This window comes from Neoarius graeffei, chromosome 20, assembly GCF_027579695.1.
Source record: "Neoarius graeffei isolate fNeoGra1 chromosome 20, fNeoGra1.pri, whole genome shotgun sequence".
In the NCBI taxonomy this organism is placed as follows: Eukaryota; Metazoa; Chordata; class Actinopteri; order Siluriformes; family Ariidae; genus Neoarius; species Neoarius graeffei.
Window position 1 is genome coordinate 16,394,648 of NC_083588.1, and position 24,449 is coordinate 16,419,096.

General features: G+C 42.0%; 1 protein-coding gene across 3 annotated transcripts in view; it reads right to left on the bottom strand.

The window, feature by feature from the left end:
- tnrc6c1 (trinucleotide repeat containing adaptor 6C1) overlaps positions 1–24,449 on the bottom strand; it is a 212,556-nt gene that overhangs the window by 143,759 nt on the left and 44,348 nt on the right. For all 3 annotated transcript variants that reach the window (XM_060901343.1, XM_060901342.1, XM_060901341.1), the window contains exon 2: positions 5,315–5,417. In XM_060901343.1, the coding sequence (XP_060757326.1) occupies positions 5,315–5,377 (63 nt within the window). In that variant the 5' untranslated portion in view covers positions 5,378–5,417. The remainder of the gene's footprint in view (positions 1–5,314; positions 5,418–24,449) is intronic.

The following is a 24,449-nucleotide window of genomic DNA, read 5'->3' on the forward strand; positions in this document are numbered from 1 at the left end:
AAGTACAACCTCTGCTGGGCCTTTTTCATGATGGTGACTGTGTTGGTCTCCCACTTCAGGTCCCGGGAGATTGTGGAACCCAGAAACCTGAAGGTTTCAACAGCAGTCACAGTGTTGTTGGTGATGGTGATTTGCGGCAGGGTGGGGGTGGGGTGGGACTCCTCCTAAAGTCCACTGTCATCTCCACAGTTCTGAGCGTGTTCAGCTCCAGATTGTTCTGACCGCACCAACAGGCCAGCCGTTCAACCTCCCGTCTGTATGCAGACTCGTCACCGTCTCGGATGAGGCCGATGACCGTGTGTCGTCTGCAAATTTCAGGGAGTCTTTTGACGGGTCTTTTGAGGTGCAGTCGTTGGTGTAAAGGGAGAAGGGCAGTGGGGAGAGCGCCAGTGCTGATAGTCCGGGTGCTGGATGTGATGCTGCCCAGCCTCACCTGCTGCTTCCTGTCAGTCAGGAAGTTTATAACCCACTGACAGGTGGAGAAGGGCACAGTGAGCTGGGTGAGCTTGGTGTGAAGGATATCTGGAACGATGGTGTTGAACGCTGAACTGAAGTCCACAAACGGGATCTTGGCGTACGTCCCTGCAGTGTCAAGGTGTTGCAGGATGTAGTGCAGTCCCATATTGATTGCATCATCCGCTGACCTGTTTGCCGGTAGGCAAACTGAAGGGGGTCCAAATAATTACTGCAATTCATTAGTGCACTCCATAAAAATTTTTTTACAAAGGTACTTCGGCACTCTTGTTTCCTGAAAGATTTTCATTAACTGGGAAATTTGTTTGGTTGCGCTGATCAGTAACTTGCCAAAAAAAAAAAAAAAAAAAAAAACACACCTTTTCCAGATCGGTTACTCATACACCACTACGTCCACCAAACGACAGATGGCGAGTGATAAGTGGTGCAGTATTATGACTGGGATTTTGAAAGTTAGTGTGCACTTGGCTGTTGGTTCACGAGTCATTGTGGATTTACTTTTATTCATGTATAGGATAAACACTGGTTAAATGTCCATGCTATTTAATTATAGGCCATTTACTGACCCATCCCATGTGACGTCACGACAAATGCGGCTGCCATTTGACATGAACTACCAGTAGTCTACCACAGCCAACAACAAGGAACGACGGCGAAGCATCGAAAGGAATATAGCCATCAAAGAAAGTTTTTACTTTCAGCAAGACTTCCATCATACCATTATATTGTTGTGCACCTGGATGTAGTAACCATCAACACACAAGGCAAGATTTATCATTTTATCAGATCCTGACAGATGCTGACCAACGGAGAAGATGGATAGCGGTCATTAACAGGAAAGATTGGCAGCCCTCGGCATACCAACGCTTGTGCAGTGACCACTTTGTTGGAGGTAAGACGAATAAAATTAGCCAGAAAAGGCATTACATTGCTGTTAACATTTTGTGGCGGCGAGTATGTAACCAAATAGGCTAAAATAACCCATTGTAACCTCTTTGTTCTTCTGTAGTAGCTATTAGCTAACGACATTAGCTAACGTTGTGTTCCTTTGCTGTTGGTAGACTGCAGGACAGATCAGAGGTAATGTCCTACAAATAAGTGTTCAAAACAAGAGGAACATGTATTTGTCTCTTAAATCCAGGCCGTTCCCTGTAATCTGTAACAACAGTTGGAGAAAGTAATGGCAAATAGTGAGTGCACAAACCATAGAAGGTAAACTGTACACAGCGCCAGGGCAGTGTGATGGTATGTCTACTTTTAGATTGTGTTAGCTTATCAATGAACACACTCGTCACTCGACGAGTTTCACGTCTTTACGACGGATACTTAAATGTGTGTTAGGCATTATTGTTGCAGTCTAAGCAGTCATTGTAGCAGCTAGATGAGCGAGAACCGAAAGGGTCTGTACCATAAACCGTTATTTCTGTACGGTAAATGTCGTTCTCTAAGCCTGCTAACCTCAATTTTTGCAAATACCTCTCCCTCTGCTCGGCCTGTAAATGCCCTACGTTGCTGGATAGTGAAGGTGTTCGTCTTCCTCGCATTCAAACCGAAGTCCACTTCATGTCCAAAATGGCGGTCGCGTTTACGAAGGTCACGTGAGTGGGAAGGGTCTATACCAGACCATGATTGAAGACTTTAATCCTATTGATCCGAAGCCATACCTTACTTTTGTACAACAGCATGGCTGGTACAGTAGTTCCAGCAGTAACACAAGCCATAGATTAATATTCATGCGCTTGAGCTAATATACGGTTTCTATAGTAACAACTCATGCACAGGTACTTGTATGGTAGATGATCCACATAACCCAAGACTAATAATAGATTGATTTTTTATTTTTTTTTAAACGTGTTTAACGAAGCGTGACACAATCGCTGATGTGGGGGTGAGGATTAGCGTCACACTGCTACCGCTTTTTTCATACAACAGCATGGTAGCTGTGTGTCATTCCTTACTTGATGCTTAATAAAATCATGCGGTATTCCTTATGTAATACACAATAATCCAAATAGGTCAAATAAAACCAACTGATCCATGCTGGTGCTGTTAATTTGGCTTATGGGGATTATTTACGAAATACAACCAATCAATGCTTTAAACTGTGTCGTCATTTAAGGGAGCCTAATATAAGAATTGCCAAACTCAGTCCCAACAATTACATATGGACTCAGTTACAGTGGCCTTCAGCAGGGCAAACCTGGACCTTAGACATCTTTCCACAGTGCTGAGAATCTTCAGTATGAGAGGAACATGCTAACAGGCAATTTAATAATAATTTTTTTTTTAATTAAAAATTAATGCCATTTAGCAGACGCTCTTATCCAGAGTGAAATACAACACACCCAGAGCAGCCTGGAGAGCAGTTGGGAGTTAAGTGCCTTGCTCAAGGGCACGTCAGCCATTCCTGCTGGTCCAGAGAATCGACCCGGCGACCTTTTGGTCCCAAAGCTGCCTCGCTAACCATTGTGTCATGGCTTCCCCATTTGTGGTTAAAATGGTCTCAAATGCATCATTTCAAATACAGCAAAACTTCCCCACATCAGTTCGGTTTCAGTAACATCCATTAAAAAATAAAAAAAAATAAAAAAAAAAAGGAGCAGCACTGTTGAAATGTGATGTTACAGTGCCTTGCAAAAGTATTCATCTCCCCTTAGTGCTTGTCCTGTTTTGTCGCATTACAAGCTGGTATTAAAATGGATTTTTGGAGGGTTGGCACCATTTGATTTACACAACATGCCTACCACTTTAAAAGGCGCACTTTAATTGTGACAAAAAGCAGAAATCTGGAGCAGGCATAGGTATTCACCCCCCTCAAAGTCAATACTTTGTACTTGTAGAGCTACCTTTTGCTACGATTACAGCTGCAAGTCTCTTGGGTTATGTCTCTATTAGCTTAGCACATCTAGCCACTGGGATTTTTGCCCATTCCTCAAGGCAAAACTGCTCCAACTCCAAGTTAGATGGGTTGCGTTGGTGTACAGCAATCTTCAAGTTATGCCACAGATTCTCAACTGGATTTAAGTCTGTACTTTGATTAGGCCATTCCAAGACATGTAAATGTTTCCCTTTAAATCACTCCGGTATCACTTTAGCAGTATGTTTAGGGTCATTGTCCTGCTGGAACGTGAACCTTCGTCCCAGTCTCAAACCTCTGGCCGACTCAAACAGGTTTTCCTCCAGAATTGCCCTGTATTTAATGCCATCCATCTTTCCTTCAGTCCTGACCAGCTTTCCTGTCCCTGCAGATGAATAATATCCCCACAGCATGATGCTGCCACCACCATGCTTCATTACAGGGATGGTGTTCTCAGGGTGTTGGGTTTGCGCCACACATGGCATTTTCCACGATGGCCAAAAAGTTCATTTGACCAGAGAACCTTCTTCCATGTGTTTGGGGAGCCTGCCACATGCTGTTGGGCAAACTCCAAATATGTTTTCTTCAGCAATGGCTTTTTTCTGGCCACTCTTCCATAAAGCCCCGCTCTGTGGAGTGTACGGCTTAAAGTGGTCCTATGGACAGATACTCCCATCTCCACTGTGGATCTTTGCAGCTCCTTCAGTGTTATCTTTAGTGTCTTTGTTGCATCTTTGATTAATGCCCTCCTTGCCCGGTCTTTGAATTTTGGTGGGTGGCCTTCTCTTGTCAGGTTTGTAATGGTGCCATGTTCTTTCCATTTTGCTATAATGGATTTAATGGCGCTCTGTGGGATATTCAAAGTTTGGGATATTTTTTTTATAACCCGACCCTGATCTATACTTCTCCACAACTTTGTCTCTGACCTGTTTGGAGGCTCCTTGGTCTTCATGTTGCTTGATTAGTAGTGTTGAAGACTCAGGGTCCTTCCAGAACAGGTTGATTGATCGAGATCATGTGACACTGATTGCACACAGGTGGCTCTTAATCAACTAATTATGAGAGTTATGAAGTGAATTGGTTGGACCAGCTCTTATTTAGGGGTTTCATACGAAAGCCAGTGAATACCTGTGCACACTCCAGATTTCTGTTTTTCGTCTTTATTATTGTTTGTGTCACAAAAAAAAAAAGCACACCTTTAAAAGTTGTATGCATGTTTTTTTTTTTTTTTAAAGATATTTTTTTGGGCTTTTTGCACCTTTATTGGATAGGACAGTGTAGAGACAGGAAATGAGCGGGAGAGAGAGACGGGAAGGGATCGGGAAATGACCTCGGGCCGGAATCGAACCCAGGTCGCCCGAAAAGTTGTATGCATGTTGTACAAATCAAATGATGCTAACCCTCCAAAAACCTATTTTAATTCCAGCTTGTAATGTGACAACAGGACAAACAAGGGGGATAAATACTTTTGCAAGGCACTGTATATCAATTATATGAACAGTGCCAAGATCAGTCTTCTTATAATTATATTGCAGTACTGAGTGAATTATTAACTTATTAAAAAAAACATACATTATATGGAGTGTAATGAAAACGCTGTCTAAAACTCGATTCATTTTTACGTTTTCGTATTTAGTAAAAGGTACAGTGCGCAATTTCATTTCGGAACTGTTTTCTCAGCTATGCTGGCAGGAAATTGAGAATATTAAAATCACAGGAGCCCCAGAAGTGGATTTAATACAGAGATAATACCTGATAACCAATTTGGATTGGTTTAATACCTAGAGCTTTGAATCATCACCTCATGCACGGCAAACTGAAAATTCAGGGCTTGTACGGTTATGGACCAACTGCAAAGATGGCACGTGGAAATCCCCCTCCAGTGTAAGAGGCGAGAGGACGTAGGAGGTGCCAAGTAAACAGACCTTACTTGGATCCCACAGAAAAGAAAAAAAAAAACCCAACACCTCACCCACCCCTCACCTTTTTCTGAGCAGCTTCCTTTTTCTTCTTTTCTTCTTGCTTTTTCTTTTTCTTTTCTTCCATCAAATGTATCTCTTCTTGTGTTTCTCGGCTTGTCTCCCAACTGCAAAAAAAAAGGCAAAATGTGCAAATGTTAATTGTGTCCCAAAAGCATAAGTTAATATACATAATGTTAATCTACTCTAATAACTTTGCCGATTCTCATTCAATTGACCTCAAATTTTAACAGCATGTGTGCAATCAGGTCAAAATTTTATGTTTAATGGGTTTTGTTTGTTTGTTTTTATCTTTTCAGGTATAGAAATGCCATTCACTGGAAAAGAAAAGGCGTTTTGTGTGTTAGAGTACGCTCGAACACAGTCGAACGAGACTGTGCAGCATGGGTTTATGAGAGAATTCTCTAAAAATGCATCAACTGCAATGCAGATTTGGACACGGCACAAGAAGTTCAAAGACGAAGGCTGTCTGTGTGTCTCTCAGGCGGCGTGCATATTGAGTATTTGTGAAATCGCTCATGGAATCCGCACACCTTTGAATTTCTCATTCAGATTTTGAGAAATAAATCTTAGTTCGCTCAACGTTACGCCTGTTCAGTTTCATTTGCCTCGACTATGTAGTTTCTGGGATATTTGCATCTCAAATAACTTCAATTTTTTTTGAAAAACACCCTGTATAATATGGTTAGTTTTTTCTTTTTTATCAGACATCTAGTTTTAGGTTTGTTTACCTGACATGTTTCGACGTATGTAACTGTCGTCTTCCTCAGAGTGTCACCGGATGTTGTTGGTGACGCATCTTATCAGCTGATGTTTCTGAAGGTGTGGCCTTCCTGTCTGGTTTGACAGGTCGGTCACGTCTTCTACTGTCTGTTCGTCCCCTGCAAGATGGCACTCTAGGTATGGGAGAGCATGTATGCTCCCTCATACCGGTTGATGGTCCTCGGGCTTCGCTTACGGATCTCCATGGCCTCCCTGATCCAGCGCTGATGCTTATCATCTTCTGTGCGGATGACTCTGGCATTCCCCCAGTCCATAATGTGATTTTCTCTTTTGCAGTGATCTGTTATGGCTGGTTTATAATTTTCCAGTTGTGCCTTTTCTTTTATTGGTCGGGTTTGTCTTGTAGCTGTCTCCTTAGACAGGAAGGTCACGCCTTCGGAAACATCAGCTGATAAGATGCATCACCAACAACATCCGGTGACACTCTGAGGAAGACGACAGTTACGTACGTCGAAACATGTCAGGTAAACAAACCTAAAACTAGATGTCTGATAAAAAAGAAAAAACTAACCATATTTAATGTAAGACATAATGAACGTAATTGGAAAAACACCCTGTATAATAATCAAAACAGAAGTAGAAGTACTTAAACTAGTGCTGAAGATTCACCTGGAGCACATACGTATAACAAACCGCAAACAGAGGCTAAAAATCGCCTACGTAATGGACAAGGTGTGTTTATAACCCCAATTCCAAAAAAGTTGGGAGACTGTAAAACATAAATAAAAAACAAAACAGTCCATGCAAATCATGGAAATCCTGTTTAAATTGTAAACGGTATTTAAATTGCGACACCTTCAATTTGCTGGTCACTGTCATCGTGCAACGGGTGAAGTGATCCAGTCGATTGTGCTCTGGAAACCGAGCGGCCGCGTCCACTCAAGGAGAATGACCTTCCCTGACGTCATCGCAAGGGACTCGCGGATACAAAGGTCGGACTTGGGGAGCGCAATGAACAACCGAGAAGTGTGGTACAAAGTGGTTGCAGATGTCCCGACCTCTTGAGGCCAAATGATGTAAATAGTACAAAGACAACATCAAAAGTTGAAACTGACAAACTGTTTTTTGAAAAATATATGCTCATTTTGAATTTGATGTCAGCAACACGTTTCAGAAAAGTTGGGACAGGGGCAACAAAAGACTGAAAAAGTTGCGTAATGCTAAAAAAAAAAATAATAATACTTTGGTTAATTGGGAACAGGTCAGTAACATGATTGGGTATAAAAAGAGCATCCCGGAGAGGCGGAGTCTCTCAGAAGTAAAGATGGGGAGGGGTTCACCGCTCTGTGAAAGACTGGGTGGGCAAACACTGCAACAATTTAAGAATAACATTCCACGATGTAAAATTGCAAAGACTTTGGGGATCACATCATATCTATGGCAGGGCTTTTCAAAGTGTGGGGCGCGCCTCCCCTAGGGGGCGCCAGAGTTCTTCGGGGGGGACGCAACGTGAGGAAAAATAAACCAGAATAAGTTACTATTGCGGACATTTAGCGAACTTCAGCTAGCCTTTGCCAGAGACAAAATGGATCGATTTTTAGTAGCTAAAGCTACAGTGAGTGAGGAGACAGAGTCTGGGCCAAGCAAATAAAGAAGGAAGTATGACCACGATTATTTAAAGTTTGGATTTTCATGGACTGGATCTGAAGATGCTCCACGGCCACAGTGTGTTGTCTGCCAAGAGGTGCTAGCTAACGATGCTATGAGATGTTTAAAATGTGTAAAACGATGTTTAAAAAAAGCACAGATGTTTAAAATGTGCAAAAAAGGTTTTAAAAAAAAGCAGATGTTTAAAATGTGTAAAAAAAAAGATGTTTTAAAAAAAAGCATGTTTAAAGTGTGTAAAAAAGAGGTTTGAAAAAAGCACAGATGTTTAAAATGTGTAAAACAAGATGTTTGAAAAAAGCACAGATGTTTAAAATGTGTAAAAAAGAGGTTTTAAAAAGCACAGATGTTTAAAATGTGCAAAAAAGGTTTGAAAAAAGCACATGTTTAAAATGTGTAAAAAAGAGGTTTGAAAAAAAGCACAGATGTTTAAAATGTGTAAAAAAGAGGTTTCAAAAAAGCACAGATGTTTAAAATGTGTAAAAAAGAGGTTTCAAAAAAGCACAGATGTTTAAAATGTGTAAAAAAAAAAGGTTTGAAAAAAGCACAGATGTTTAAAATGTGTAAAAAAAAAAGGTTTGAAAAAAGCACAGATGTTTAAAATGTGTAAAAAAGAGGTTTCAAAAAAGCACAGATGTTTAAAATGTGTAAAAAAGAGGTTTGAAAAAAGCACAGATGTTTAAAATGTGTAAAAAAAAAGGTTTGAAAAAAGCACAGATGTTTAAAATGTGTAAAAAAAAGGTTTGAAAAAAGCACAGATGTTTAAAATGTGTAAAAAAAAAGGTTTCAAAAAAGCACAGATGTTTAAAATGTGTAAAAAAAGAGGTTTCAAAAAAGCACAGATGTTTAAAATGTGTAAAAAAGAGGTTTCAAAAAAGCACAGATGTTTAAAATGTGTAAAAAAAAAGAGGTTTGAAAAAAGCACAGATGTTTAAAATGTGTACAAAAAAGAGGTTTGAAAAAAGCACAGATGTTTAAAATGTGTACAAAAGATGTTTTAAAAAGCACAGATGTTTAAAGAGGTTTTAAAAAGCACAGATGTTTAAAATGTGTAAAAAAGAGGTTTCAAAAAAGCACAGATGTTTAAAATGTGTAAAAAAGAGGTTTCAAAAAAGCACAGATGTTTAAAATGTGTAAAAAAACGAGGTTTCAAAAAAGCACAGATGTTTAAAATGTGTAAAAAAACGAGGTTTTAAAAAAGCACAGATGTTTAAAATGTGTAAAGAGGTTTGAAAAAAGCACAGATGTTTAAAATGTGTAAAAAAAGAGGTTTCAAAAAAAGCACAGATTTTAAAATGTGTACAAAAGATGTTTTAAAAAGCACAGATGTTTAAAGAGGTTTTAAAAAGCACAGATGTTTAAAATGTGTAAAAGAAAAAAGTGTACAACAACCATTTTTTTAAATACGAATGGAACATTAAGTATAGCAACAACAAAAATTGTAAGGGGGGGGGCGCTGTTGTTTATTTGCTCTCTGAGGGGGGGCTGACTCTCCCACACTTTGAAAACCCCTGATCTATGGTATATAATATCATTAAAAGATTCAGAGAATCTGGAGAAATCTCTGTATGCAAGAGACAAGGCTGAAAACTGACATTGGATGCCTGTGATCTTCAGGCCCTCAGGCGACACTGCATTAAAAGCAGACAGGTGTCTGTAGTGGAAATCACTGTATGGGCTCAGGAACACTTCAGAAAACCATCGTCTGTGAAAACAGTTCATTACTGCGTCCACAAATGCAAGTTAAAACCAGATATAAACAAACAATATCCAGAAACACCGTCGCCTTCTCTGGGCTCGAGCTCGTTCACGATGGACTGAGGCGAAGTGGAAAATTGTCCCGAGGTCTGACGAATCAAAAGTAGAAATTCTTTTTAGAAATCACGAACACCACGTCCTCCAGTCTAAAAAGGAGAAGGACCATCCGGCTTATCAGCAGCGCACGGTTCAAAAGCCAGCATCCGTGATGGTATGAGGGTGCATTAGTGAGGATTGAAAGGCTACCTTTTACTTATAAAGTAGCGCTGTTTACCTTTTATCACAGCTCATGCGGGATATGGCCAAGTTAAAATGCCTATCGAACATACAGCCTAATAAATATTGAAAAATCAACTCTCCTTTGCAGTTGTTTCTCAGCCTACTGCTAAAGAAAAGTTACTGTGCGAGAACACCACAAAACGTACAGAGGTTTGCAGGTCTACTTGGGTATTTCCCCTCCACAAAACATCAAATAAAATCGCTCAAAGTCTCATACAAACCTACAAATTCCTGTGCTCACCTGAGTGACTACTGCCCCTTTTCCAACAAAGCAGTTCCAGGGCTGGTTTGGGGCCAGTGCTTAGTTTGGAACTGGGTTTTCTGTTTCCACTGACAAAGAACTGGCTCTGGGGTCAGAAAAACCGGTTCCAGGCGAGCACCAACTCTCTGCTGGGCCAGAGGAAAGAACCGCTTACGTCAGCGGGGGGGCGGAGTTGTTAAGACCAACAACAATAAGACCACGAAAGATCGCCATTTTTAAGCGACGAGAAGCAGCAGCTGTACAAACACGAAGTCATCCATTATTATTATTATTATTGTTGTTGCTGCTGCTTCTTCCGTGTTGTTTTTGCTTCGATATTCACGCCAAGGTTTATGCAAACGTAGCGACGTAACTGACGTATACAGCGACGTAATGACGTGGCTTCCCTTAGCACCGCGAGCTATGGAAAAGCAAACTGGTTCTCAGCTGGCTCGCAAGTTGAACGAGTTGTGAACCAGCACCAGCACTGGCCCCGAACCAGCCCTGGAACTGATTTGGTGGAAAAGGGGTATACTTGGGTTGGTTGAACAACTAAAAGAAGAAAAGCCAGAGATAAATCTGTTCTCTGCAAAGGCTGAAGCTTTTATGGGATCGAGTACTGAGGCAGCATCATCACTCCAAAGACTGGACACAGTTGTGATGACCAGGCCAGTGTTCACCACCAACTCCACTGTGTCTAGTCTTTGGAATGATGCCGTTGCTTCAGCGCTCAGTACCAGGGAAAGAAAAGAGAAAAAAAAAAAAAAGCAACAACTCCTGCCCTCTTTCTTCAGTGAAGAGAGCTTTCACAGGTCCTTTTACCCCAGCAGAAACCAGACTGTCCACCACCACCCTTACACAAGGGTCAATCAAAAGTGCAACAAATTAGAACTGAAGTCCCCCCCACAGAGGAATACAAACCCTGTACCATTGCTTTTGCACCTACAGTTTAGTTTCTCAGGTACAAGCGTCTACATTTGCACAAATCCACCCATCTATAACCACTTATCCTGTTCTACAGGGTCGCAGGCAAGCTGGAGCCTATCCCAGCTGACTATGGGCGAGAGGCGAGGTACACCCTGGACAAGTCTCCAGATCATCACAGGGCTGACACAGAGACAAACAACCATTCACACTCACATTCACTGCACGCTACGGTCAATTTAGAGCCACCAATTAGCCTAATCTGCATGTCTTTGGACTGTGGACGAAACCCACACAGACACAGGGAGAACATGCAAACTCCACACAGAAAGGCACTCGTCAGCCACTGGGCTCAAACCCAGGACCTTCTTGCTGTGAGGAGACAGTGCCAACTACTACACCACCGTGCCGCCTTTATTTGCACAAACGTATATTTGAATTAGGTACGAGAAGTGAATTTTAGAAGTTGTTACTAAATCAACAATATCTCATTTGCTTTGACATGCACGTTTTACCCTGTCCACACTAGGGGTTTTGTACCGATATGATACTACTTTCGTACCACAACACCTGTCCACACTAGCAACTATACCGGTACTGTAGCGGTATAACTACCAGTATGAAACCCACAAATGTATGGGTTTCGTGCCGGTACAGTATCGGTACTGTAGCGCTTCGCTGTAGTGTGGACAGATGAAGCGGTTCTGTATCGATACAAATATAATGCGCATGCACAAAGTCACACACCTCAATCGATGTCTTCGCTGAATAAAATAGTGAAGAACGGAGATTCGTTTTCTTTGTTTCTTTCTCAACTGCCTCGCGCGTTTTATACGATTCGACTGAATAAATGACCACCAGAAATACAGACTGTACATTGACAACAAAAAGCGCACACACGTTGTTTCATCCGCCATATTCTCGGAAGGAAGTTACTCGGTAACCACGGAAACATTTCGCGCACGCGCATTTCAACTACCGTGAAAGAAAACCGCAAACATTTCTCGCTAGTGTGGACAGATGCACTACACTGTACCGGGATACTTTGTATCGATACAGTTATACCACTTTCGTACCGGTATATATGTGAACACAGCATTAGTTAGTTCCAGAGATGTGGCTATTTTTGCACCTGCGCCATTTGTAATTCTGGGCAAACACACAGCCACTAGGGATGAAGGTAAAATATAACTTTGCCAAGCTTGATCTTACAGAATAATTAACTTTGGACACCAAGATTCAACCAAGAAATATACCATGCCATTATTATACCATACCACACCACGAATTGGCCTAGTGGTTAGCGTGTCCGCCTCTTGCTCGGGAGATCGCGAGTTCTACTCACAGTCGGGTCATACCAAAGACCATCATAAACATCGTACCTATTGCCGTCTGGCAAGGCACGCTGCAATACAGGTGCGAGTGGGGAGTCAAACTCTCGCGGTTACCAGAGGACCGCCCCCCACTGTAACCCTAGTAACCTATGTAATAGGTGAGAGACCAAGGGCTACGGAAACGAAGATTGGTGCCGCTCTATGCGCCACATGGTGTGGGAAGTACTTTATTATACCATATAGACAAAATAGATGCCACAAATACATTGGAAAATTCAAAAATTTTATTACATATAACGTAAAGGCAGAAATTCCTCACCAGCGGCACACAAACACAAAATGCATGGGTGCAAGTATAAAATTTTCAAAAACCCAGCCATGCGGGGGGGCCCCTTAGGGCTCGAAAAAAATTTAAAATTACAAGTTAAAATGGTTGTCTCTCATGCAAATCATTTATAATATTAATAGTTATATGATTTGCATATTCACATCAAATGTTTAATACATCAATTCATCTGAAATAATATTTCAAGTACAAGGCTTGATATTTCAAAACATCTAGCAACTCCTAATTTAAATGTTGAAACAACCATTTTTAATATGCTTTTGCTGCGATACCTTTTTTACAATATATACACAGCTTGAGTTAAAATAAGGGGCCGCATGTCTTGATGGCCTCAGAAACTCCTGGATTTTAGCAAATAAGATTCAGATTTTCCATATACAAAAATATCTATGTTTTATAATCCATTACTGACTACAAATGAGTTTTCAACCTAACAACCACATTAGAAAAGATAAAAAAGCTAACAAACTTATTTCAAGACCTGCCTTACTTTTATTTAATAATTGAAAGGTAATCAAATGTTAAAAAAAAAAAAAGTTTATAATATCAGATACTTGTGATGAATAATTTCAATTCTAGAAGAAAGCACACTGCATTTGCACATCATACAATATCAGATGACAATTTCAAATCACCAGTAAATGTTTTGAATTCACTTATTACTACATAGCACAAAAATCAGAAAAGTGATTCGTCTCATCGGCGTGACTTAAGTCCCTTCTTCCCGCTGGAGCCGTACTTGATGGTCTTTGAACAGCAGTCACAATACGCAACTCCCGGAACATCCGGTTTTCTCAGCCATATTCCCCATTTGTCACCGTTTTTGTCACACTCGCTTAACCATTCCCATCTCCATTTATTTCTAGACGTCTTTTCTAGTTCTTTTGTATTGGAGCCTTCCGATAAAAACTTAATTTTGACCAGCAACCAGAGGCAAAGCGCGTGGATTCTGTCGCAAGGGAGGGAAGCGAAATAAGGCTTATTATAAAAGCTGAAGTTTCATTGGACAGCAGTTAACAGTGAGCCAATCAAAAGCACCGTTCTAACTTGCACCAAAAGAAACGGCGACTCATGGGAGTAGCTGTGTTGATTTGGTCGAACAATGTGCTACGTGCGTGAAACATATCACACATGCATAACACCGTGAAACAACGGGCTAGTCAGGACCGCTCGTCGGTGAGCGGCGTATAAATTGAATGAGGTTTGTGGCGAAGATGAGATGAAAAGATTTGTCTCGTGCAGAGACTGTACCGCGGTAACCCGGTAATACGCTGAGAGTGAGACAGTGAGAGGGCCACCACTATACCCCCCCGAAAATCTCAATGGATTTACAAAAATGACTTTCAGAACCGAAAAAAACGGAGCTTCCGGCACATGCCGGAAAACTTGCACCCATGCAAATGGTGTTAATTCATAACTGGTCAGGCCTATGATTGTATTATGCAGTACTGGTATCGGTGGACAAGACTACTTTTTTCACAGCTCCAGAATGCATTTTCTCTGCACAACAGGACTTGTTACCTCTTTGCCAAATTTTCCCTTCGGCTCGAAACTGCCGAAAAATTGAGCAAAATTCGTACATTAGAAACTTTTGCCAAATTTTTATTTTTCAATGGATTGGGTTGAAATGGAGTATATAGTCTCATCAAAGCTTGTATATTTCAGCACAAATAAGAAAACGGGTCCATTTATAACGGGACCTCGAAATACAGTCAAAAATACATAAAATGTGCATTAGGGTGCATCAGTTGCCCTCACTTTCATAAAATCTGATGCATTTTTGTTCGGGTGTTCCTTTTCACCAATAAAGACATCCTGTAAAATTTTTTGACCATATTCAAAAGTCTAATGGTGGCACCATGAGGTTCATTTTTTGCCAAAACACGCTTATTTTATGTTTTCGTGTAAGGTTTGAATCACAATGTTGGACTCCATTTATTGATTTCTTGTGACCCATACCCCTTTTCCACCAAATCAGTTCCAGGGCTGGTTCGGGGCCAGTGCTGCTGCTGGTTCACAACTCGTTCAACTTGCAAGCCAGCTGAGAACCAGTTTGCTTTTCCATAGCTCGTGGTGCTAAGGGAAGCCACGTCATTACGTTGTTGTACACGTCAGTTACGTCGCTACGTTTGCATAAACCTTGGCGCGAATATCGAAGCAAAAACAACACGGAAGAAGCAGCAGCAGCAACAATAATAATAATAATAATGGATGACTTCGCGTTTGTACAGCTGCTGCTTCTCGTCGCTTAAAAATGGCGATCTTTTGCGGTCTTGTTATTGTTGTTGGTCTTAACAACTCTGCCCCCCCCGCTGACGTAAGCGGTTCTTTCCTCTGGCCCAGCAGAGAGTTGGTGCTAGCCTGGAACCGGTTTTTCTGGCTCCAGAGCCAGTTCTTTGTCAGTGGAAACAGAAAACCCGGTTCCAAACTAAGCACTGGCCCCGAACCAGCCCTGGAACTGCTTTGGTGGAAAAGGGGCACCAGAGATCATGTTAAGAACCTTTGCAAGGGATTGAGAAGCATTAATGTGATTCATAATACATTTGTATTGTTTAAAAGTAGTTGAACAATGATTCAATCAACAGCTAAAACTCAAACTGTGCTTGATGATATATTTAGAATATGTACTAAAAATGTGTATCTAAGATATTTGGTATACTCTATAAGGTGCCATAATGTTTCATGAAAAGTGATCGAAATTTTGTCATAAAAGTCATAAAATAGCAGCTTTTTCCATAACTTTGAGCTCCTGGTGCCACCATTAAACTTTTGAATTTTGTCAAAATATTTCACCCAGTGTGTTTTCTTACCAAAAGGAACATAAAAACAAAAAAGCATCATGATCAGAGGAACTTTTCATTGTTAGGGGGCAACTGATGCACCCTAACAATGAAAATTTCTGGTCACATCTTTAAGCAAACAATTTTTTTATTTTTTTAAATCGAGATGAAATTCAGCACAGATCAGAAGTAAGGCATTTATTTTAATGTAAAACATCTCTCTGAACTGTTCATTCATTTCACAAAGAATTCAATGATCCGAGACAACCCCTGTACGTCTACTTGTTGATGTGACGTCAAAATCTGAATGAAATGCATGTACAGCATCAACCTCTCACGTCTCCCGCAGGGTTTTTTCTAGAAAAATTTAGTATGAGGGCGCTCACCATGGCGAGGGAGCAAAGCGACTGGGGGTGGGGGGGTGGGGGGGGGGCCCCGGACAGTCTTCGCCTTTCTTCCGCTCTTCGTGCAAAGCCTTTGAAAAATTGAGGCTACAATGGGACATTCTGAGGCTGTCTGAGAGGGAAACTGTAACAAATTGTCTGTCAACATTGAAAAAGAAAGAAGTAATCTTCTTCTGCCCCGGACAGTCTTCGCCTTTCTTCCGTTTCGTGCCGCGGGATGACATCTTTAAATGCCCAAGTGTCAACAAAAACAACTCGCGAACTACTTCTGTCAGAAGCTCCCGCGCCGGTGTGTGAAAGGTCATTCAGTCTCGAGAAATCTCGCTCTACAAGTCAGCCGACCTTGTATGTAACCCATGTCAAATCTCGCGAGAGCAGCCACAACAAGTAAACAACATGGTGCCTCAGTCTGGAAACCGCCAATTCGGATTGTTTTTGCACCGTCTGACGGTGTATCTACTATGATTGGAATATTTTTGGAGTAATTATAACGTATTTGATGATCAGACACATTGTCACGTGGTGTTGCTGGGATGTTTTCATGGAGAAAAGATCGTTTTGAGAAAGATTGCATGTTGTGCAGTAGCATACAAGTGCATGGCCCAAGTGTGACTTGGGGTTCAATCGGCATTTTGGTAAGGGGGCACACGCCGAGAGTAAAGGCCTCTGCATGCTCTTGCGACAAGGCTTTCGCAGATAGCTTTTCGCAGACAGTTGTAATTTATCGTTGAGCGGGGAGTAATAGGCTGTGCGCGATGTTATTCACCAGCACAACGCAAGGGGGCGCGAAGTCGCTAGGAGTAGTTGGTGGGTGTGGTTAGTGGAGTGTTTATCCTCCGGTTACTTATAATGACTAGAACTTTTTTTTTTTTATAATGACTAGAACTGGAGTCGTACAGATGTACGTACTTCCTCAATCAACCGCTCTTCGTGCTGCTCCATCTTCGCTCGTGTTTTTAAAAATGCCGGTTGTGAAAACAAAACAAACCGGGAAAGTAGGGAAGCGGAAGTGCGTGTACAGCGGATGTAGAGTGGACCAATCAGAGCCCTCTTGTCTGCGAGGCTTCTGCGGTGGTCACAATTTTTGGGAGGTGCGCGCAGAGCGGCTGCGAAGGTGGGGGGGCTACGCAGACACTGTCTGCGACGTCATCTGCGAGGACTGGGTTGTCAGCATAAATTGGCCTTAAGAGGGCGCAGCGCCCCTGTTCCCCGGTTTAGACGAAAGCCTGTCCCGTATACATCGGGCAACTTGTACATTAACTGTTTAGCATGTTGCAGAAACTGTCAGGCATTTCATTGCGCCAGAAGAGTGAGGGGAGTAAGGCAGTTGTGTCAGTCATCATTAATCAGTTAATTATTTACTGGGCATTAACAGCCAAAAGGGTGAAGGAGCTGCATAATGACAAATATAGACTCTTACTACCAGTGTCACTGCACCAACTACAAACGTACAAGCCATAACTGGAGGCACTTTGCTGCTGTATCAATTACATGTGACAGCTTGGTCACTGACTCAGTGTCACGGGATGCACGATAATATAAAGTTACAAAAATTCAAGCTCCGTTTCACTGAATTATGGCCTGCATCACCTTCTAAATATATTCAAAGCATTAAAATGTCATGTGGTATTGATATTACTCACGTATTGCCTCAGGCAAATTCAAAACTTTCAGCACTGGTCTGGGTACTGCAGTGTATGACCTTTAGGCCAAAAAGTTGCAAGCCATTTGGGCACTCAACTTTAAAACGTTAAGTGCCCGGCAGAAAACTTAAGTGCCGGAAATGTAGCAGAGACGGCGTGGCAACGCTGGGGGGGGGGGGGGGGGGGGGGGGGGTGTCTGGGGGCATGTACTTCTTATGATGGTATATTGTAAAATTATTGAAGAACCAGATTCTGAGCTCTTCGGATCAGTACACTCTAGCAGTAAATAAAATTCATCACCAATTACATTATTAGTAATCAGTGAAAGCTGGCATTCACATCATCTGTCATTTTGTTTTTTGGAAAACTGTAGCACTGGGGGGGCATTCGTTCTACCTGCAGACTTTGCAGAACATTCCACTCCTCTTGTCATGCAGTAACCAGGGAAATTCATGCACCCAAGCATCCTTAAAGCTTCCCTCTCGTCTCGTCATATTCCTTCTTTTTTTTGCTTCCTCTCCTCCTCAGATTTCCTCCTAATTTTTACAGGAGGGGGGTTTATTTCTGAATTTAACCACTTCTGCAAGAAGGACATGTTGCATCATGTGACTCAGCCCCTTCTAACAGCGCGTTTGATTGGTCCACCTGTGAATACAGCCAATCAAATTGCTCCTACTAAAACGAGGTCGGCCAGCAAAAAAAAAAAAAAAAAAAAAAAAGTGCTCGTCTTTTGAGGACGTCGTACGCATAGTACACATCATGCGTAGCCTAAGTCAATCAATGATTTGATGGCCTTGGATCTAGGTTTTATGTCGGCGGGTAATGTGACGCTAAATGCTGGGTTTTGATTGGCTACAATTATATACTTCCTGTCCAACTAACCAATCGGAAGAGGGCAACCCCCAGTTTTTATTAATAAGGTTGGGATTCCCCTGGTCAACGTGCCTCACACCCGGAAGCGATGTTTAGGCACCGGTGTCTTCACACAGTCCTTTTTCGCTCCGATTTCTGGCTGTTCAATGCATATTTCATAAATATATTAGTTTATTTATTAGGTAGATGTATTTTCTAAATTCCTGCCTATTGTTTTCTGGCTGTCTCTCCATATTTTGGTCGCATTTTGAAGAAACACTGCTCTTTTCATGGAGTACGTGGTGACTAAGAGTCTAGGTCTCGATGTCGGCGGGTAAAGTGACGCTAAACCCTGGATTTTGATTGGCCACAATTATATACTTCCTGTCCAACTAATTAATCAGAAAAGGGCAACCCCCGTTCTATAAATAATAAGGTCGGGATTCCCTCCTGGCAAGTAAAGTGACGCTAAATGTTGGGATTGGCACCTCCGTCTACATAAACCGCAGGCTTTCGTCTAAATGGGGGAACAGGGGCGCTGCGCCCTCTTACTCTCGGCGTGCGCCCCCTTACCGACTCCGTGAAAACATCCCAGCAACACTACGTGACAATGTGTCTGATCATCAAATACGTTATAATTGCTCCAAAAATATTCCAATCATAGTAGATACACCGCCAGACGGTGCAAAAACAATCCGAATTGGCGTTTTCCAGACTGAGGCGCCATGTTGTTTAGTTGTTTAGTTGTCGCGGCTGCTCTCGCGAGATTTGACATGGGTTACATACAAGGTCAGCTGACTTGTAGAGCGAGATTTCTCGAGACTGAATGACCTTTCACCCACCCGCGCGGGAGCTTTTGACAGAAGTAGTTCGCGAGTTGTTTTTGTTGACACTTGGGCATTTAAAGATGTCATCCCGCGGCACAAAGCGGAAGAAAGCCAAAGACTGTCCGGGGCAGAAGAAGATTACTTTTCTTTTTCAATGTTGACAATTTGTTACAATTTCCCTCTCAGATAGCCTCAGAATGCCCCATTGGAGCATTTTTCAAAGGCTTTGCACGGCGGGGGGGGACAACCGGCACCATCCCCCCCCCGCTTCGCTCCCTCGCCATGGTGAGCGCCCTCATACTAAATTTTTAGAAAAAACCCTGAACCGGTCATTTTCGTTCCGATTTCTGACTGTTTAACGCACATTTCATATATAAAAATATTAGTTTATTAGGAATAATTTTGATGAAAATTTGTCTCAAAAAGTCAGGCGCCCATCTATAAAAAATTCCATGCCCGCCCAAAATGTGGGAAAATCGGACCCTGGTACTGGCAGCATCAATGGGCACCACCGCTGCAGTTGCTTCAACATATGATGCAGAGTTGGGTTGCGCATTTTCGTTCCAGTTTCAATGTGAAAACATAACCGATTCGTAAACTAGACCTTCTGACCTGTGTGTAGGTACAAATGGGGTGGAACAGGAGTACAAATAGGAGTGGAAATTTTGATCTTTTCTGAATTTAAGTGCATTTTGTGATTTAAAAAAAAAAAACCTAACTTTATGGAAGGACAAAAATAATTTATATTGTAGGGAAACTACAGGTGATTTCCTGTTTGATCAGTAACTTTGCATTAGGCTTGACAATGTTTGTATGGAACCTCCAATACGTTTGTATGGGAGAACAGCATGTTTTCATTTGGTCTTTAAACGCGTTTAAAAAGTGTTTACATAAAACTAGTGTCGATTCAAGAATAAATAACACTGACAGAATATCTTGTTAATTTTGCGTGGCGTTGTGATGAGCCTTTACTTTAAGCATTTAACGTTGTGTGATGCAATACACCAAACTCACAGGCACCGCCATCTTGGTGTTTTTTTGTTTTGTTTTTAAGAGATGTTCGTCAGCGGTCCGTGTGTTTTGTTGTTACTTCCAGCTCGCTCACTGTTGGTTCAATCAGCCTGAAACTCATGATTCCCACCTCATGGTAGAATCTCACATGTTGACTTAAGGCCAATTTATGCTGACAACCCAGTCCTCGCAGACAGCGTCGCAGATAGCGTCTGCGTAGCCCCCCCCCCCCCCCCTTCGCAGACGCTCTGCGCGCACCTCCCAAAAATTGTGACCACCGCAGAAGCCTCGCAGACAAGAGGGCTCTGATTGGTCCACTCTACATCCGCTGTACACGCACTTCCGCTTCCCTACTTTCCCGATTTGGTTTGGTTTCACAACCGCCATTTTTAAAAACACGAGCGAAGATGGAGCAGCACGAAGAACGGTTGATCGAGGAAGTGAGGAAGTATGTACATCTATACGACTCCAGTTCTAGTCATTATCAGTAACCGGAGGATAAACACTCCACTAACCACACCCACCAACTACTCCTAGCGACTTCACGCCCCCTTGCGTTGTGCTGGTGAATAACATTGCGCACGCCTATTACTCCCCGCTCAACGATAAATTACAACTGTCTGCGAAAAGCTATCTGCGAAAGCCTTGTCGCAAGAGCATGCAGAGGCCCTTAGTTTTTCCAATAAAATCAGCTGAACACTTTGCTGCCTAGTGCCTGCGAAAGCTCGGCTCACTGAGGAAAAGTCTGTATTCATTTTTCAAGTCAAGTCAACTTTATTGTCAAATATGCTATACATGCTCGACATACAGCACAGATGAAATATCAGTCCTCTCTGAAATTTTCGTTCGTTTCAGTCGGGCACCACCCGAACTGATCACATCAGCTTTTCTTTGGCTAGTCAGACACAAGGTACGCCACCGCTCTTGCCTGCTGGTCCAGGGAATTGAACCAGTGACCTTTTGGTCCCAAAAGCCACTTCTCTAACTATGGCTTCTCCAAAAAAAGTTTTTTTTTATTTTTTTTTTATAAAAACAATTTTGCATCCTTCCTTAAGAAAAAAAAAAAAAGCCCAATGACTTTCCTAATTTTTTTTTTTTTTATGGAGGAAAAGGTGTATAAATATCAGTGATGCTGTTTTGAAGAGCATTAAGAAAAGCCTGTCCCTCTTGTACACAGCGCATTCGAGCACCACCGTCATTAGTCACGCTCGGCGTCCACAATTTAAAGTGAACGTACCCGCTCAATTCTGGCTTTTATGTTTAAACACAAAGGCTGGACCAATTTCAGCGATTTATTACTTCTAAGCCTTCTAGGTGCATAATTGTGATCTACAAGAAGAAGCCTTTATGTGTAATTCTTCCCCTGATACTCAAAACTCTAAATCTCTTTATTTTTGGCTTTTTGGTTTATTAATTTCTGATTTCCTATGAGTGGAAAATTAAACCAGTGGAAAATGATTGCTGGTTTGTGACCGGAGCAATGGACAGAAATGGAAATTTTATAATTTAAAAAAAAACACTGGATTTTCAAAATGTTCATAACTTTTTTTTTTAAAGACATTTATAAAATTAAACAAGTTTTCAATTCTGATCTTTACGCTCTTTAATTTGATGCATTACACAACTACTTGGGCGGCACGGTGGTGTAGTGGTTAGCACTGTCACCTCACAGCAAAAAAAACCACGAGACCACGATAAATAAATTTCAAAACTTTTCCCAGCTTTAATGTGACCTACGGTATAACCTGTACAATTCAACTGAAAAAACAAACAAATCTGTTAGGGGGGAAAAAATTAAAAAAACATACAATAAGCTTAAAAAGTGCACACCCTTAAACTAATACTTTTTTGAAGCACCTTTGGCAGCACGGCAGTGTAGTGGTTAGCACGGTCGCCTCACAGCAAGAAGGTTCTGGGCTCGAATCCAGCGGCCGGCGAGGGCCTTTCTGTGTGGAGTTTGCATGTTCTCCCAGTGTCTGCGCGGGTTTCCTCCGGGTGCTCCGGTTTCTCCCACAGTCCAAAGACATGCGGTTAGGTTAATATGGGGCGGCCTTGGGCTGAGGTGCCCTTGAACGAGGCACCGAACTCCCAACTGCTCCCCGGGCGCTGTTAGCATGGCTGCCCACTGCTCTGGGTATGTGTGTGCTCATTGCTCATGTGTGTGTTCACTGCTTCAGATGGGTTAAATGCAGAGAGGAAATTTCACAAGTGTGTGATGAATAAAGTTGTGCTTTCTTTCTTTTAAAAATGGCCCATCGTTGCTAGCCTGGGCCCGCCCATCCTAAGTGTGACGCGACACGGGGGCCTGTTGCAAACTTAGTCTGGCGAGGCAAGATATCTCCAGTTCTTCCAAGCTCCCGAAAAATCGGGAGCCAATCAACTTTGAGCATCTCCAACGGCCCTGGGTACAGGCGTGTTCAAGGCAGTGACGTAGTAGAACTGCGAAAGGAAGCCACAGATTGTTTACAGAATCTATGCCGGAAGCGCTTCATTCACTAGAAACATTACGAACATGGAGCAGCGGCAAGCCTTTGACACAGTGGTAGATGCTGTATTGAAAGCAGTCAACGGGAAGTTCTCATTGAAAACGGAGCAAAGAGCAGCCCTGGAGGTATTTTTCTTCCTGTTACTCAAGCAGTTTCCGTCGCGTCACATACGTCAGAGGAAAGAGTGATGTGATCGGTTTAAGCTTCGTCACAGCCTTTTCTGGCTTCGACCAGTAGCAAACAGGCATTTCAGGGAGGCGGGTCAACCACGCGCTTTGGGAAACGGTTGGGCTTAATATCTTTGCCAGACCAATGCTCGCAGAGCTTTGAAGTTGCGTTAGCCAGACTACGTTGTTGCCATTTGCATGGCTGAATGTTCATTTGCAAGGTTGTACCATCGGTTTGACCGCCGCAAGGAACAGATCCAAGGGACAATTTGACAAACATGGGACACATGCACGAAGTAAACACACATTTTCAGTGGTGGGATTGCGATGGTATTTATACACCCATCAGAAGAAAAAAATGTAACAAAGAGAAAAATATAGTTGTGAATAAAAAATTAAAGCACCTCAGTGGCCGTGTGAATGTAGGAGAAAAATAAACTAACGCTACTGTGCCACCTTCCCATACATCTGTGTGTACGTTTTCAGTACCTATTTAAATTCACTGACTGTTCAGAAGGTGTTGATCAATTTTCTATAACGGCAGCTCTGACAATAAGCGAAGTGCGCAACGCTTGTACGCATGCGCGGCTTTTCTAGGTCAACTATTTCGGCTACCAAACGAACTACCGAGGCGCTGAAGTTACTATAGGAAGACAGGTAGCGGACCGTGAACTTTAAAGATTTATAGCGATTGGCTTAAAGACCTTAAGCCTTAAAGTGCCATTCCGCCATTGGATGTATTTTTTTGGCATAAAATGCAATATATTTTATGACAACATGACTAGACAGAGAAATCTTTTAGCTTCAAAATGATATATCAAACATAATTTTTTGACAACGACAAGTATATTAATTTTGCGACCAAAGTCACCTACCCTTTTAATTTCCGCGCGGTAGTGAAACGTGATGTCATCGGCAGGTTCCCCTTCTTGTGTACCACGTGCACAGATTATCAGCAATGGCGGATAGAACGCGATTGTCAGCTTCGGAAAAGAAGCGAAGGAAAATAGCAAGTGATGCCCAAAGGAGACGGTCGATGGTGAATATCGGCACAGCAATCGACAAGTGGAAATCGCGTTCTATCCGCCATTGCTGATAATCTGTGCCACGTCACACGTGACGTGGTACACAAGAAGGAGAACCTGCCGATGACGTTTCACTACCGCGCGGAAATTAAAAGGGTAGGCGATTTTGATCGCAAAATTAATATACTTGTCGTTGTCAAAAAATTAATGTTTGATATATCATTTTGAAGCTAAAAGATTTCTCTGTCTAGTCATGTTGTCATAAAATATATTGCATTTTATGCCAAAGAATACATCCAATGGTGGAATGGCACTTTAAGTGAATTATAAAACTATGACAGGTGCACACTGTGCTTTTTACCAATGTACTAACGGAAGTTATAAACTTAAGCGGTGGAAGAAAAACACACAATTGTACTGGGCCTACATCTGAAGACGGGTCATGTAAATGTGAACCTCCGTTTGTTTTGATTACATTTCCAACCGAAAAAAAAAGACCCAGAAGGACGTAAAAGATGGCAAAAAGTTGTAAGTTTGTTCAGATATTTAGTTTGTCATTTATTTATTAATATGCACTTTTATCTCATACATGTTGGGTCCCCATTACCTAGCCTCATAGGCCCTAACGTTATACGCGTTATATATCAAAATATCAAAACAACTCGCCTTCCTTG